The sequence below is a fragment of the Dermacentor silvarum genome, chromosome 9 (assembly GCF_013339745.2).
Source record: "Dermacentor silvarum isolate Dsil-2018 chromosome 9, BIME_Dsil_1.4, whole genome shotgun sequence".
Classification (NCBI taxonomy): domain Eukaryota; kingdom Metazoa; phylum Arthropoda; class Arachnida; order Ixodida; family Ixodidae; genus Dermacentor; species Dermacentor silvarum.
In genome coordinates, this window is record NC_051162.1 from 103,741,401 (window position 1) to 103,755,216 (window position 13,816).

The 13,816-nt window shown below is 45.2% G+C and overlaps 1 protein-coding gene across 1 annotated transcript in view; it reads right to left on the reverse strand.

The window, feature by feature from the left end:
• Window positions 1-13,816, reverse strand: part of LOC125940024 (A disintegrin and metalloproteinase with thrombospondin motifs 17-like) — a 30,386-nt gene that overhangs the window by 690 nt on the left and 15,880 nt on the right. Inside the window, exons 4-5 of the mRNA XM_049655681.1 lie at window positions 7,935-8,082; window positions 1,101-1,217 (exon numbers count right to left, since the gene is read on the reverse strand). Of these exons, the coding sequence (XP_049511638.1) occupies window positions 1,101-1,217; window positions 7,935-8,082 (265 nt within the window). The remainder of the gene's footprint in view (window positions 1-1,100; window positions 1,218-7,934; window positions 8,083-13,816) is intronic.

Consider the following 13,816-nt stretch of genomic DNA (forward strand, 5'->3'; position numbering starts at 1 on the left):
TTCGTTGAAAAGCGGCACATATGTACACGTTGCCACATATTCAGTAACTCAAGTTAGTCCGAAGGTAGGTTTCGAACCAGGTTCTCGCCGCACAGCAGCTCGATGCGCTATCCATTCCACCATAGACTACCCAGCGACACCAATAAGCGGGAAAATGGTTAGGCACATACATGCGCAGCCCTCAAAAGATGGTGCAGTTCCCTAGGAATGCTAGCCCATTATTATAAAACTATAATCAGGTATGAAGACTATCCAACGAGGAGAGTAACAGAAAAGGGTGCCTTGGTTTTACGAGACATGTGGATAAGAATGCTCATTACAGAGCAAGCGCAAATGACGGGTATTCGATTAGGAAATGAGTATTACAGTTCGGCAAACTATCTAGTGGGCAAAACAACGACTCTTGTATTAAGGATGCGGTCGCCTGGGGCGAGTAATGATAATGGGTGGTAGCTTGGTCATTGATTTTTCTGTAATGGGGAGGAAAGTGTATGTCCGAAAGTGCCAAAATCTATCAAGGTTTTGGCACTTTCGTCAGTTTAGCTTCCTCTTTTATATTCTCAAAATAAGTCAAAGGGTGCCAGTAGCTGTCCTATTTATTGGGCTACAAAGAGTGAACGGCGTACCTTATGCACCTTGTCTCAACAAGAAAGCTTAGTCCCTGACTGAGCTTAGTGATTTCACAACCATAGATTTATTTACCACTTACTCGCGCTACTGTGCGAGTACTGTGCGTGGCCTCCGAAATGCAGGGCGCGTCACGCGTTGGTGCAAACTCTGAGATTCTCGACATGCGACACTTACTCGCGCGTCTATTGTGGACCCAATAAAGTTCACTCACTCACTCACTCACTTACTCGCGCTTGCATATATCAGGGAGCTTGCCATTTTGCAGGATTGTGCAATTATGGCCTGCATTCCTCACTTTTTTTTCGGGAACGATATGCTGCACGCACATTTTTGCTTGGCTGAAATTTTCCAAGATACCTGCAAACTTCAAATTCTCTTCTGCAATTTTACAAGAAATTTTTTGGGTGTTACACGTAAGGCTAGTTTTCTGACGTAAGTAACAACCATAACATGAGAAACACTACCATTACCTTGCACTCGCCGTTTGTGTTGCACTTCATCCCATCTGGAGCAACTCTTCGGAATAATGAGACTTCGTTTGTATCTAGCAAAGTCACATAGCATCTGAGTGCACATGGGCGTATTACCTGTCCCAGAGTTGAAAAAATATGGGTGAAGTAAACGTAATTTCGGAGCACTGAGAGATTATCAGGATACCTTACCACTAATTATTCAAATATGGCCGTTTCAAGGAGACTATTAGCATTTTAGACGGAATTTACAATTGAGAACAACGCGGAACTATACGAAAATCAACGAGATCAGACAGCTGCCATTACATATTTCGCCTACTGACCAACTAACACGTTAATTTTAAAACGAGTTGCAGTCCATGCAAGGACTGAAGGAATGCTTTAGCAGTTGGCAAGACCACCACAAATTACGTGGTGATCTTGCGTCAAGGGTAGTCAGATAAGCAAAGACTGCCTCAATATGGAATAAAAAGAGAGTAAATGAACTTTCAAAACATTCGTGTCCCCATTAGGTGAGGATAACAATTGTGGGTTCAAATGTACATGTATTTCTATACAAAAAGAGTTTGCATTCCTAATTGTTAGGTATTCAGGTGTCTTTCACTGGCTTTCACTGGCTTTCACTTGTGCTATTTTCAATAGCACAAGTTCATCATCAGCCTATAATTATGTGCACTGCCGGATGAAGGCCTCTCCCTGCGATGTCCAATTTCCACTGTTCTGCGCTGATTCCAACTTGCGCCTGCAAATTTCCTAGCTTCATCAGCCCACCTAGTTTTCTGCCGTCCTCGACTGCACTTCCCTTCTCTTGGTATCCATTCTGTAACTCTAAAGGTGGACCGGTTATCTTTCCTACGCCTTACATTGCCTGCCCAGCTCCATTTTTTTCTCTTAATGTTAATTAGAATATCGGCTATCCCCGTGTGCTCTCCCATCCACAGCACTCTTTTCCTGTCTCGTAACGGTAGGCCCAACATTTTTCGTTCCGTCGCTCTGTGTGCGGTCCTTAACTTGTTCTCGAGATTCTTTGTTAACCTCTAAGTTTCTGCCTCATATGTTAGCACCAGCTGCATGCAATGATTGCACGCTTTTCTTTCCCCCGACAGAGTAAGCTCCAAGTCAGGATTTGGCAATACATGTCGTATGCACTCTAACCCAATGTTATTATTCTCTAAATTTCCTTGTCATGATCAGGGTTCATTGTGAGCAATTTATTTAGATAAACGTACTCCTTTACAGATTCTAGAAGCTAACTGGCGATCCTGAATTCTTGTTCCATTGCCAGGCTATTGAACACTATCTTTCTCTTCTGCATATTATTCTTCAACCCCACTGTCACCCTTTGTCGGATAAGGCCCTCAATCATTTGTTGTAATTCATCCCCGTTGTTGCTGAGTAGGACAACGTCATCTGCAAACCGAAAGTTGCTAAGATATTCTCCGTTGATCCTCACTCCTCAGCCTTCTCAGTATAATAGCTTGAATACTTCTAAGCATGCAGCGAATAGCATTGGCGGGATTGTGTCTCCTTGCCTGACCCATTTCTTGATAGGTAGCTTTTTACTCTTCTTTTGGAGAACCAAGGTCGCTGTAAAATCCCTGTAGATATTTGCCAAGGTATTCACGAATGCATCCTGTACTCCTTGGTTACACAATGCCTCTATGACGGCTGGTACCTCTACTTATTCAAATTCCTTTTCGTAATCTATGAAAGTCCTATAGAGACGTTGTTTGTACTCCGCAGATTTCTGGATTACCTGATTGAAGACATGAATATGATCCATCGTAGAATATCTGTTCCTGAAGCCAGCCTATTCAGGAATGGATATTCTACGATGGATCATATGGATGTCAGTGCGCCAAATTCTTGTGCTACCGCGAAGTTGATTCGGATCGCGCCATCTGCCTAAAAGCTCGAGTATTCTTGAGTCAATGAGTAGCCCTTAACCGATATCACATTGTTGTTAAAGGAGACGTCATACTTCTCACTTTTTTAAGTTTTAACCCCCAGAAAGGTTTCACAACAAAGATTACAAAATAAACTTTCTTGTACACAAATACATTGTCCAAAATTTAACATACCAGCTCTGTGTTTCGCATCGCTACAAAGCGTCTCTTCTCTTTCGCCTATTCTGCCGACAATACAGTTATGTCGCAGATTCTAAGGCGTCAACATTGAACACCTCGCTAAGCCTGCGTGGATTATCATACATAAACTGATGGAGCCAAACACGTCAACCCAAAAAATTATATGTAGCATTCCAAGAACTACAATGTAACGATGGAGCTATCTCGAGTTCCTTAGACAATTTAAATCTAGCGGTTGCAACAAATGTAGCTCTACTACATGAGGTAAACACAATATTAAGAAAAGTATAGTGCTCAATCGTAAATTAGCGCTATTTGTAAATTAGTATGGAAATGCTTAAAATGCCCTTGGTGTTTCCAGGAGCCCCCTAAAAGCCAATTTTGAAATATACATCAAATTACAGTTTCCATCTTACGCTAATTTATTATCATCGCCATGATCAGCGTATGTTTTTGTCTAAGACAGGACGAAAGCCTCTGCCAGCAATCTCCAATTACCCCTTTCTTGCGATGGCTTACACCAAGTTCCGCCAAGAAATTTTATAATTACATCCCCGCAATTAATTTCTGCCCTCCTCGACTGCACTTACATTCCCTTGGCAGCCATTTTGTAACTGTAATGGTCCACCTGTTATTTCCCCTAAGCATTACATGATCTGTGCAGATTAATTTCTTTGCCTTCATATTAAATCACTGTTTTTCAAACTTAATCTTTTTCCGTTATGAACAAATGAACACTTCTAAAACCATAATGCCTACTACAACCTGAAAAAGATTGGCCGTTAACCGCGCACTGTGTAATATATGTTATGTGAAGCATTTTGCAGGTGCCTGTCTACGCGGTGTTGCTTAGGGTTCCGCAAAGCACTAACAACTGCACCAATGTTTTTCTGTATATATGAGCCATATCTTCTTGGTGTTCCGATTCTTTAATGATCCTTAATATTTATAAATGTAAAAGCATGCGTGTCTCACAAACTTTTTCTTTCCCTGTTTCTTGGAACTATACCCTCAATAGCACGCCATTAGCCTCTGTAGAAAGTTACAAATATCTCGGTATACACATCACTAGTAATCTCTCGTGGAATGTGCATCTTCAATACATACTTAATAACGCTAACCGCATGCTCGGTTTCATACGTCGTAATTTTTCCAGTGCGACTGTTCACGTTCAATCACAACTTTATAAAACATTAGAACGTCCGAAGCTCGAATGGTAGCAAGAGGTCGGCGGAACGTCTCTACATCGTGTAAGCTGCTACGAGGAAAGTATTGGCTGAAGTTGGCTAGTCCCGAAGATGTGTAGTCTAACATGGCGCTTCCAAGCGCGAGCTGTCACTTAACAGGCTGACGACAAAGTGGCATGGAGTACGCGCGTGGAGTGTTTCAAAGAACAGGTTGGCTTTGGAGTAAGTTGAAAAAAAAAAACACGGCCTTATGGTGAGACCGGGCCGCTCTGCACAACGGCCAAGGTTCGTTTCCTCAGTCGACCAGCCATTACTTCTTCATAAAAAATGAGGTAAGAAAGAAACCTCCTTACTTAGCTACCTACCTATTTCAGAATGGAACGATTAAGACACATATAATTTCTCATTAAGAAAAATTGTCACACGGGCTTGATTTCGAAGGTCATTGCATCATGCGGCCGTCGAGCGATCTGTCATTGTTCACATGCACCAACGTGTAATCCACCATAAAAAAATGGGATATTAGTGCTTTACAAAACAGTAAATGTGTCGTCATCGTACACGCGTCGTCGCTACTCCCACCACAACTTAAAGCAGGCTCTTCAAGGCGAGTTCTGCTCTCGCCACTGGATGAACAAAACCATGTTAACCGCCGCCGTTACTTGGCTTCGACCTATGATTCTGCTGCAATATGCAGCTGATGGCTGAGCCGGACGAGACCACCAAAAATTCACGCGTGCGTGATATCCTCCATGGCGACATCGTCTGTGACACAGACTGATGCTATAAAACATGCACGTATTTTCAAAATATAAAAGAAAACAGAACTGCTTAATTCACAGACTAGGAGATAAGTGATATCTGTGCAAGTTTTATGGGTTGGAAAACAGGCAACCCTCTGGCTGACGAAGACGACGGTACGTGCATTCCCGAGAAGACGCATGGCGTTGTCTACTGTCAGAACCTGCTGCTGCTACAGTAAACGTGCTCGGAGCTGGAAATTCTACCAATGCATATAAACTTCCTATAAGGTTGTAGTTTTATGTCGGCTACTGTTCTTTGATAACTTAACCCAATTTGCGCTGCGTCTGTTTCTCTGTCTTCCCGTATCTGACCTCCTTCACGCCATGTCATGTACTACCGCACTGCTGTGCTGAGGAATCCGGGTTCCAAACTAGCCGGTCGTACATGTTTAATGCGATTATATTTGTTTGGGAACATCACCCAGTTCGGCATATATTTATTAGTTCCTAATCACTGGGTTAAATACAGACAACCGAACAGTGGCATGTAGAATGACTTTGAAGCGTGGCATGTAATACCCTGAGTCACTGCATCCAAGGTGGCAATAGGGTGTGCCGTTACATTACTGCAATGCTAATCGCAGTAACGTTGACAGTAATTCTAAGACGATTTCACTCAGAAATATTTCAGTATGTTTAGAGAGAAATTTGTCTTACTGCATATTTGTAATGTACTACAATGTCTCAACTACACTGATGGGTAGATCGAAGCTTGTGGTGATGCTGTTGCAGCACTAACTTACAAGTCTTACTGACTATTGGCGATGCACATCACGAAATATCCTGTCGATGAGCTCGTACCAAGTGGATTTTGACTGAACGTGACCAGACCTAACAAGGCAATATATTGCGATGTCGACTGCTTCGTCTTTGAACAGTGATTGTATGGCTAGGGTTATTATTATTGCAAAAAATGGTGCCCATAGAAATGAGTGTCCTAAAGTTTGATCGCCCGTGTATACTAAACCAACCAAAGGAGAAAAGGAAAGCAAAGTCTATTGGAGGGCGTTTAATATGTGCAGCTCATCATACTTTTCGGGTATTTCAAAAAGCCGTATTCATTCAAAGCGTTTACTGTTGCACTATGCCAAAAATTAATCATGGCGCCCTTGCGTTCTCACTCCACTGGCTCGTAGTGTAAACTGAAAAAAAGAAACTGACTCAAAAAAAAAAAAAAACATTCAAGTGGGCGCTGAAGACGAGTTCGCGTAATGGTTTATATGCTACGTTCTCGATGTACCTGAGGGTGGAAAGGACAGCTCTGAAATTGTATCTTTGTCGGATATGCCGCGATACTGAAATGAAATCAAACAGTGCGGCTGAACGACCGATACCTGCAATCGCGATAATAAGATGTCCAGCAGTGAAGATTTCATTACACGTTTCAGCACCTGAAGTTGCCTACGTCATCAAAGTTTAGGTAAGCCTGAATTTTCGCACTGTACACCGTTTTAGACGAGGCCAACATATCAGAAAATTGATCCAGCTATCTCGTGCTTATAAATAAATGCTATATTCGATCAGACATTTTGTCAAATTCCTTGTGAAACCTCAACGCATTTTGATGTTCCTACATTTCATGCATTCCGAGGATCTCCGCTGGCATGCAGCGTAACCACTGCGGAAACCAAGAAGGTGGTAGAATTTCGTTAACTGTCTGCTTTGTGGCTAATGCAAATAGGTCCAATGGCAACAACAATATGTACCAGGATCGAGCACGCGAACTATTGCCCTAAATGATGCGCCATTGTCTTAGCAGTAACAGCTGCTACTTTAGAGGCACTGCGTTCAATAGGTGCTCTGAATTTTCCATACGTTTTGGCTACTATTACGCACTAACATGCAGAGAGCAAATGGGCATCACTGTTTCTATAGTTGACATTACGAGAAATAAATGGAGCTGGGCAGGCCATCTAATGCATAGGGCAGGTAACAATTGGACCATTAGAGTTACAGTTTGGGTACCAAGGGGAGGGAAGTGCAGTGGAGAACGGCAGAAAGTTAGGTGAGGTGTTGAAATTAAAACGTTTGCAGGCGCAAGATGTAATCACCTTGCGCAAGACAGGGATACAGGAAGCCACTAGGAGAGACCTTCGTCCTGCAGTGCACTTTAATATAGGCTGATGATGATGATGACGACGATGATGATGGTGCACTTAACTTCTCTTTCCGGCAGCAAATAATTCTGGAAATTTAAATACACATAGCTTGATCTTAGGCATGCCTAAAAGAATGCGCCAACTGCAAAAAAACTTGATTGAGTCTTTTTTTTAAACCGTGCAATTAAATAAAAGACATCGGTAAAGGGAATAAATTATACTGGCAACATACCCAATAACTTCATAAATTTGTCTATGGATATAATCACCGTCGAACGCAAGGAAACCTCTCAACTTCATAAACGAATATAGACTAGCATCAGACGTCTATTTTGCAACACTTTCCCTGAAATTACTATCCTGTATATGGGATAATTTTGTACCCATATAATTTTTTTTTGTAATTTTTTTGGATAATTTTGTTTTTGTTCAATGAGAAGTGCAACATGGTGCATCCGACACGTTTTGAATATAAATTGAGTCATTTCTGTCACTACATTTTTAAATTGCCTTGGTAAGTATAGTTCAAATAAAAGTTCCCCAATAAGATGCAATGTTTCACTTTACACGCAGATTTTAATACTGTTACTCTGTCTAATATTGGGTATAATACGTCAAGTAATGTTAGTACTAAAACACTGAAAATAATTTATACCGTGGCATTCAAGAAGTGCTCGTTTTTGTCCAGTTTGCTCAAGCACTGCTTATTTCTCATCTTCACTTCTGGATCTATGGCAGTGGCTCTCTCCTTGTTGGCAGAATCTGGGCATCTACGGCGGAACAAGCACTGGGCAGCTTTTGTTCTGCGAGAAGGTACCGTGTTAAAAAAGCATGCAGCAGGATCGATGTAAAATATGCACACAATAGGCATTCTGGTGCAAACGTGTTCTGCGACATATTTCCAGGCAAATATTTCTTTTTTCTTACACTTTCACTGAAGTATGGTATTAAGTAACATTTGTAAACGTCGAATTTTCAGAAAATTGCACGTCTAAACAATTAAGAAAAAAGAAATATTTTCGTTGGATTTCTTTAAATCAAGTAAACATTAACTTCAGTGTTAACTGCGAAGCCAATTGTAAGGGAAAGCATGCAAACATTTCAAGTGTACCTACTCAATTAGCAAATAATAGTGCCTTTGGCCAGTTATGGAAGTATGAACCTCGTGGACGGGGTGAGATATATTAGTACGCATGATTCATTTATATCTGACTGATAGGTAATTAAAAATTATGGATTGGCCGTAATACGGGAAACCAATAACGAAGATTGTTCTTCTTTTTTGCCTCAGCTTCTAGTGCCTTAGGCCGCTGACAAATGTTCATAGAAATATTCTGGTAAAATATAGCACAACCGGGAATTTTGAAAGGGTCAACTTCGTAATCATTTGCCTTTGAACAGAACTGTCTTTATATACCTGTGCGATATCTGGACACCAACGCGTTAACTGGCTACTTACGAACACAGCGTTGATAAAATAACGTTCATGACATATGTTCCATTGCAGGAACTATCGTATTGAAATACTGGACTTCACCTTCAATATTAAGCTCTTAGTTACCATTTATGAAGCAACCCTCCCCTTCGTTGGCGGTTTTTCTATGTAGCAGGCTCCCCCCTCCCCTGCCCCGCAAAAAAAATGGTCGTTGTTGGCTACCTCCATAAATGATTCAACAAAATTAGGCAACACCGCTGGAGATTACAGATCTTGAAACATATCTGATATCTAATCAGTTGCACCCAATGTTCAAGCAGTGCAAACAAGCTCTGGTGGTAGCTACTTGATTGAATTTTTATTCCAATAGACTTTGTGCGTAACAGCTGCTCGTTTAACTTCTTTTGCATTTCTTACTTATGGCTCTGTGAAGAGCTGTGTGCCAAGAATTTTTAGGTTTTAATGCGATAGCGTTAAGGGTGCATGTGGCACAGAATCTGGTGTCGGCGTTGGGGGCGTTGACCGGCCAACAAAATCACCCCGAACCAGGCCATCGCTGCCCAACTAAAAGCAAGGCAGTCCTGATGAGTTATTCAGCAATTTCAATTTCCCATAGAGTAGCATGCAGTCAAAGATACGCTGGCTAAACACTCTGCTTTTTCAATAAAGAGCTTTCTCTCTCTCCTCTATGCAAGGTGCAGAGCATAGCTAGCGTAACAAGGACTTGTTCGCGGAACGCATCGTCACGTTGCAAGAGAACGGCACCGAGACCGTGACCACTAGCGTCAGTGTGAAGGATGGTGGGTGTGGTCGGATCAAAGCTGCAAAGTACTAGATCGGACGAGATGGCGTGTTACAAAGCCTGGAAAATACTTTCCCAGACCCAGGCACCGCAAAATTGCGTATGAAGCACCTCAAGCAGGCGGCTAGGCCGAGGAAACTGCGTGGGTCCTTTTCAAGCAGTGGAGGCGGACAGTTAAGGACGGCATCAAGCTTCGCGGGATCCGGCCAAATCCCTCCTTTGCTAACCCAGTGCTCCAGATTCTTGATGGTCTTGCTTGCGAAACTGAATCTTTTAACAGCGGAGCTGTTTAGGCTCTTGGTTAGGCGGCGTAGTGCGAACAAAAAACTGCGCCTGGCGATGACGTCCCCGCGCGTTGCCTAGCAACCACCTCGCGGAGCGGCGTGTGCTTCGCCTCCTACCAGTGCCGTGCACATATTGCCTTGACAGGGGATGTTAAGGAGAGGGAAGGAGAGCATGCGCGCAGCACGCGCTATGCTCGGGAGAGAGGAAGTAAAAAAAATGTCACACTTTCGCCTTAAGGGCGAAGCAATGAATGCGATAGCAACACAGCAATGTCATACGAAGTAAGGTGAGTGGCTTTGGTAGCAATATGAATTGTAGTAAACATGAGCTGATTAAGTAAGCAGGTGTGCTGCGGCGTAAGTAGACCGACATGAAGAGAGATTCGATGACCACGAGAAGGCGCGTGTGAAACGGTGGTGTTAATGAGAAGCGCTGCCCGTGGGCAGCGCGTGCGAAGGGACATACCTGTAGTGCTGCACTGCCGATCCGGGCAGCATTGCATGTGTAGCGTGCGTTGGAAAATGTGGCCCGACTATTACTAACTGTGGTGTGAGCGCGCACAAACAAACATGAATAGATCACACTGAATGACTGCAGACAACGACTGTCAAAACGCTGGCAGCAAGCGCATATACGCCGCAGCGGGCGAAGGTACGTGCGGTCTATCGCTTCAACAGAAACTGCGCGGCGAATGCACAGCGCATAAAGGTCAGAGCCATGTGGAGATAAGAGACGGTGCGAGCCAGCGACGAACGCGGTTGTTGGCAGAGTAGAAGTGCGCCCCCCCCCCCCCCCCCCGCTCCCTCCGGCGCTCGCTTCCCGCTTCCGTGCTTGCGCGTGGAAGATTGAGTGCGTTCGCTTTCCGTCACAGCGTGCGTCCCCGCACGCTTCCGCTCGGGCATACGGCGCGCGGTGAAGATGTTATCTATACGGAACCTCACGGCGACGGCGACGGCGACGCCGACGGCAGAAATCCGGTGGAAGTGTCCATATAATTGCTATCGCAATAAAATGAGAGAGAGAGAGAGAAGAGAAATAAATTGTAGCAGCGCCAATGAGGCAACGCGCAGAGCTGCTTCCGACGCAGTCCGCGTTTGCGCCGAACGCGCGCAGAGTCGTTAGCCGGCGCCTCTGGCGGCGGATCGGCAGGTTTCGACCAGCCATGCCCCGGCAAGTTTGGAGGCGCAGCTTGGCTGTGAGATCACTGGGGAGGCAAAGCTCGGAGTCGCCGCGACGGCGGCAGCACTCTAGTTGACTATGGCCAGTAGAGGTAGCCTTGACACGGGATGACCAAAGAAGATCCGGAAGCGCGAAAAAGAAGCCGCTCATCTTGAATCGCGTCGCACGGCCAAGCGCGAATCTGCGCGTCAGCGGCGAGCCGATTCGGAATACCATGCCTAGCAGCCTCTAACATTTCGTAGTAAAACTTAGCCAAGCCTAGTAAAACCTGGAAGAAGCTAGCCTGATCACCAGCTCTGCTGTTTGCCCCAGCCTTGCACCTCTAATGCAAGCTGCCCACATTTTTTACAGCGTAAGCTGTTATGGGCTCATTCCAATAGCCATTTCTGGTCGCGATGATGCCGCCGCCGCCCCGTAACCGCTATTGCAGGAAATGCGAAAAAAGTACCCGCTCTCCGCCGCGATCGAACCCAGGCCCGCTGCATGGGAGTAGGATACTTTACCACTGAGGCACGCAAGCGCTTGCTATCAGCGTCAGAAAAAGGCCCTATAAACGTGCCCTAGGCAGGCGCGCAGGCGCAGACGACCCGAGCCTCCGCCAGTATAGTGGCGCCATCTAGTTAGCGTGTCTGCAACCGCCGCGTGCGACGAGATGCGATTATAGAGAAGGAGCGCAATCAACGCTATCGCCGAAGTTAGATGTGCGCCACGTATTCTAGGTACCTCTTCGGTACACGTTACGGCGTCTCCTCGCAAGGCACGAACCGCTGCTGAAGAAGCGAATCGTAGAGCTACATGCGCGGCTACAACCAGGCATCATCGGGCTCAGCATACTGCTGGGCAGAGAGCACTACAAGCCGCAGCTCACCGTCGACGCCAGCCTGACCGTCCAAATCGTTCTCGTCAAAATCGACGCGAAGACACTTTGCAGCGAAGACCTTGTTGTGCGTGGTGCCGAAATTGGATCTACTTTTGCGCCGCTCAACCAGCTTACGCTGTGAATGTGCTGCGTGTGCCGCGCAGGCCTGTGACTTTTTTTGTATTGAGCTGTAGTCCAAGCTGTGAAAGACAGGCGAGCAGTTCATAAAGGCACTATAAATGTTGTGTGAACGTGGAAGAAAGATCAATATTGTCGAGATAGCATAGGCAGGTCTTCCATTTGAGACCACGCAAGACTCTACCATCAATGCACTCGAAGCATCTACTTGTACACCTCCAACAAACACTAATAACAAATTCAACGGTCGCTCTTGAGGAAAAAATGCAGTTTTCCCTCCTAAAACTGCAGTGTGCAGTTTTTTCAGTGGGCGTTATGAACCTGAATATCGGGCCAGAGAGGCAACGACCTGGAGAAGGTGGGCGAAGCCGAGATTCGCGGTAGTTGATCAGCACATAAACGGGGTAGGGAGGAGAGGGTGACCTGTGCAATTAAGGGCGATAGGACGTCCACTGGTAGCTCACGGGTCGGCGGATGTCTGTACGTTCCTCAAGAACACGTGAGATGCTAGACCCGTGAGGCGTGGGACAGACGCGATCTCTTATTTTGTTGTGTCACACAAGCCAGTCGAAGACCGAGCGACGATAGTTTCAGGAGCATAGGTACTGCTTCTGCAATAAAGTTCTTCACGAACGATGCCACGAATCGGTACATGGCCATGGGGAGACGAATATCAGAAGCATCGGTGCAGAGCCGAAGAAACTGTAGTTCCTCAAGTCGCTGGGAAATAGTGAGGACATGCTGAATCGTAACAGGGTTCAGCGTGGCAAAGGCGTTGCAGGCAACTGTGTTTATTTCGCTGATGATATGGCGTGTCCGGTCATTTTGAGGCATGGTGGCATTCACCGTTTGCGCAATGCAATGACATCCCCAACGTACGAGGTGTAGGATTCGCCAGGGAATTGGGTAAGGTAACCGATCTTTATCGCCGCCCCAGCGCGAATAGCAGGCTGCCGAATATCCGAACAAGCTGTTGCGGTTACGTCGCCTAGCCAGAAAAATCAGGCTCATGGTTCCATACCCAAGTTTTCGCGATGTCCCAGAGGTAGAAGGTAACGTTCCGCAATTTCTGGGGATTGTCCCACCTGTTGAAGTCACTGTCTTGGTCATAGTTGTCGAGCCAGTCGTCTGTTTCACCCAAGCGTAGAACAGCGAACACTTGTGGGTTACGTTCAGAGAGAGAGTGAACATTATACAAAAGAGCAAAGGAGCGTAGGTAGCTCTTCCGCTGTGCAGTGGGTGGTCCCCTCAGTCCAGGAGTCCAGTGGCCTTAGCTGCCCTTCTCACTCGGTTGACAAGGTTGAGCTGGTCCGTCAAGTCGCTGATGGTCACTACGGAAGGAGAAGACCATGCAGAAACAGCGGTGTCGGATATGTCAGGATTGTCTTGAATGGACATGGCCGGCGGTGTTATGCGGTGACCCGAGTGGAGCTCTATTGAGAAATTGTGAGAGAATTAGGGCTAATGAGAAGCAGCCTCCACTACTTATATGGAACAGTTTTAGTCCACCCGAGCGCGGGCTATCAATCACTACGAAGAACACGGGACGCACGCTGATGATGATCTGTACACAAGGCTCAAGAGAAAGATATACGCGTGGTAATGATATGCACAGATGAGGAAGTTGAAATTCAGTGCCACATATTACGCTCGCACTATATCAAACACTTTTCCAGAGAAAATTTGAATATGCATCACATGAATCTGATCAAAATCCTGGCTACATGTCGTCTGGACAAACTTGAGTCAGTCCAAAACCACACTGCTCGTTTTATTTAGGCGAAAAACAGCACGTTTTTCTCTGTTCCATAAAATTTACAGTCGCATTAAAAATGCGTA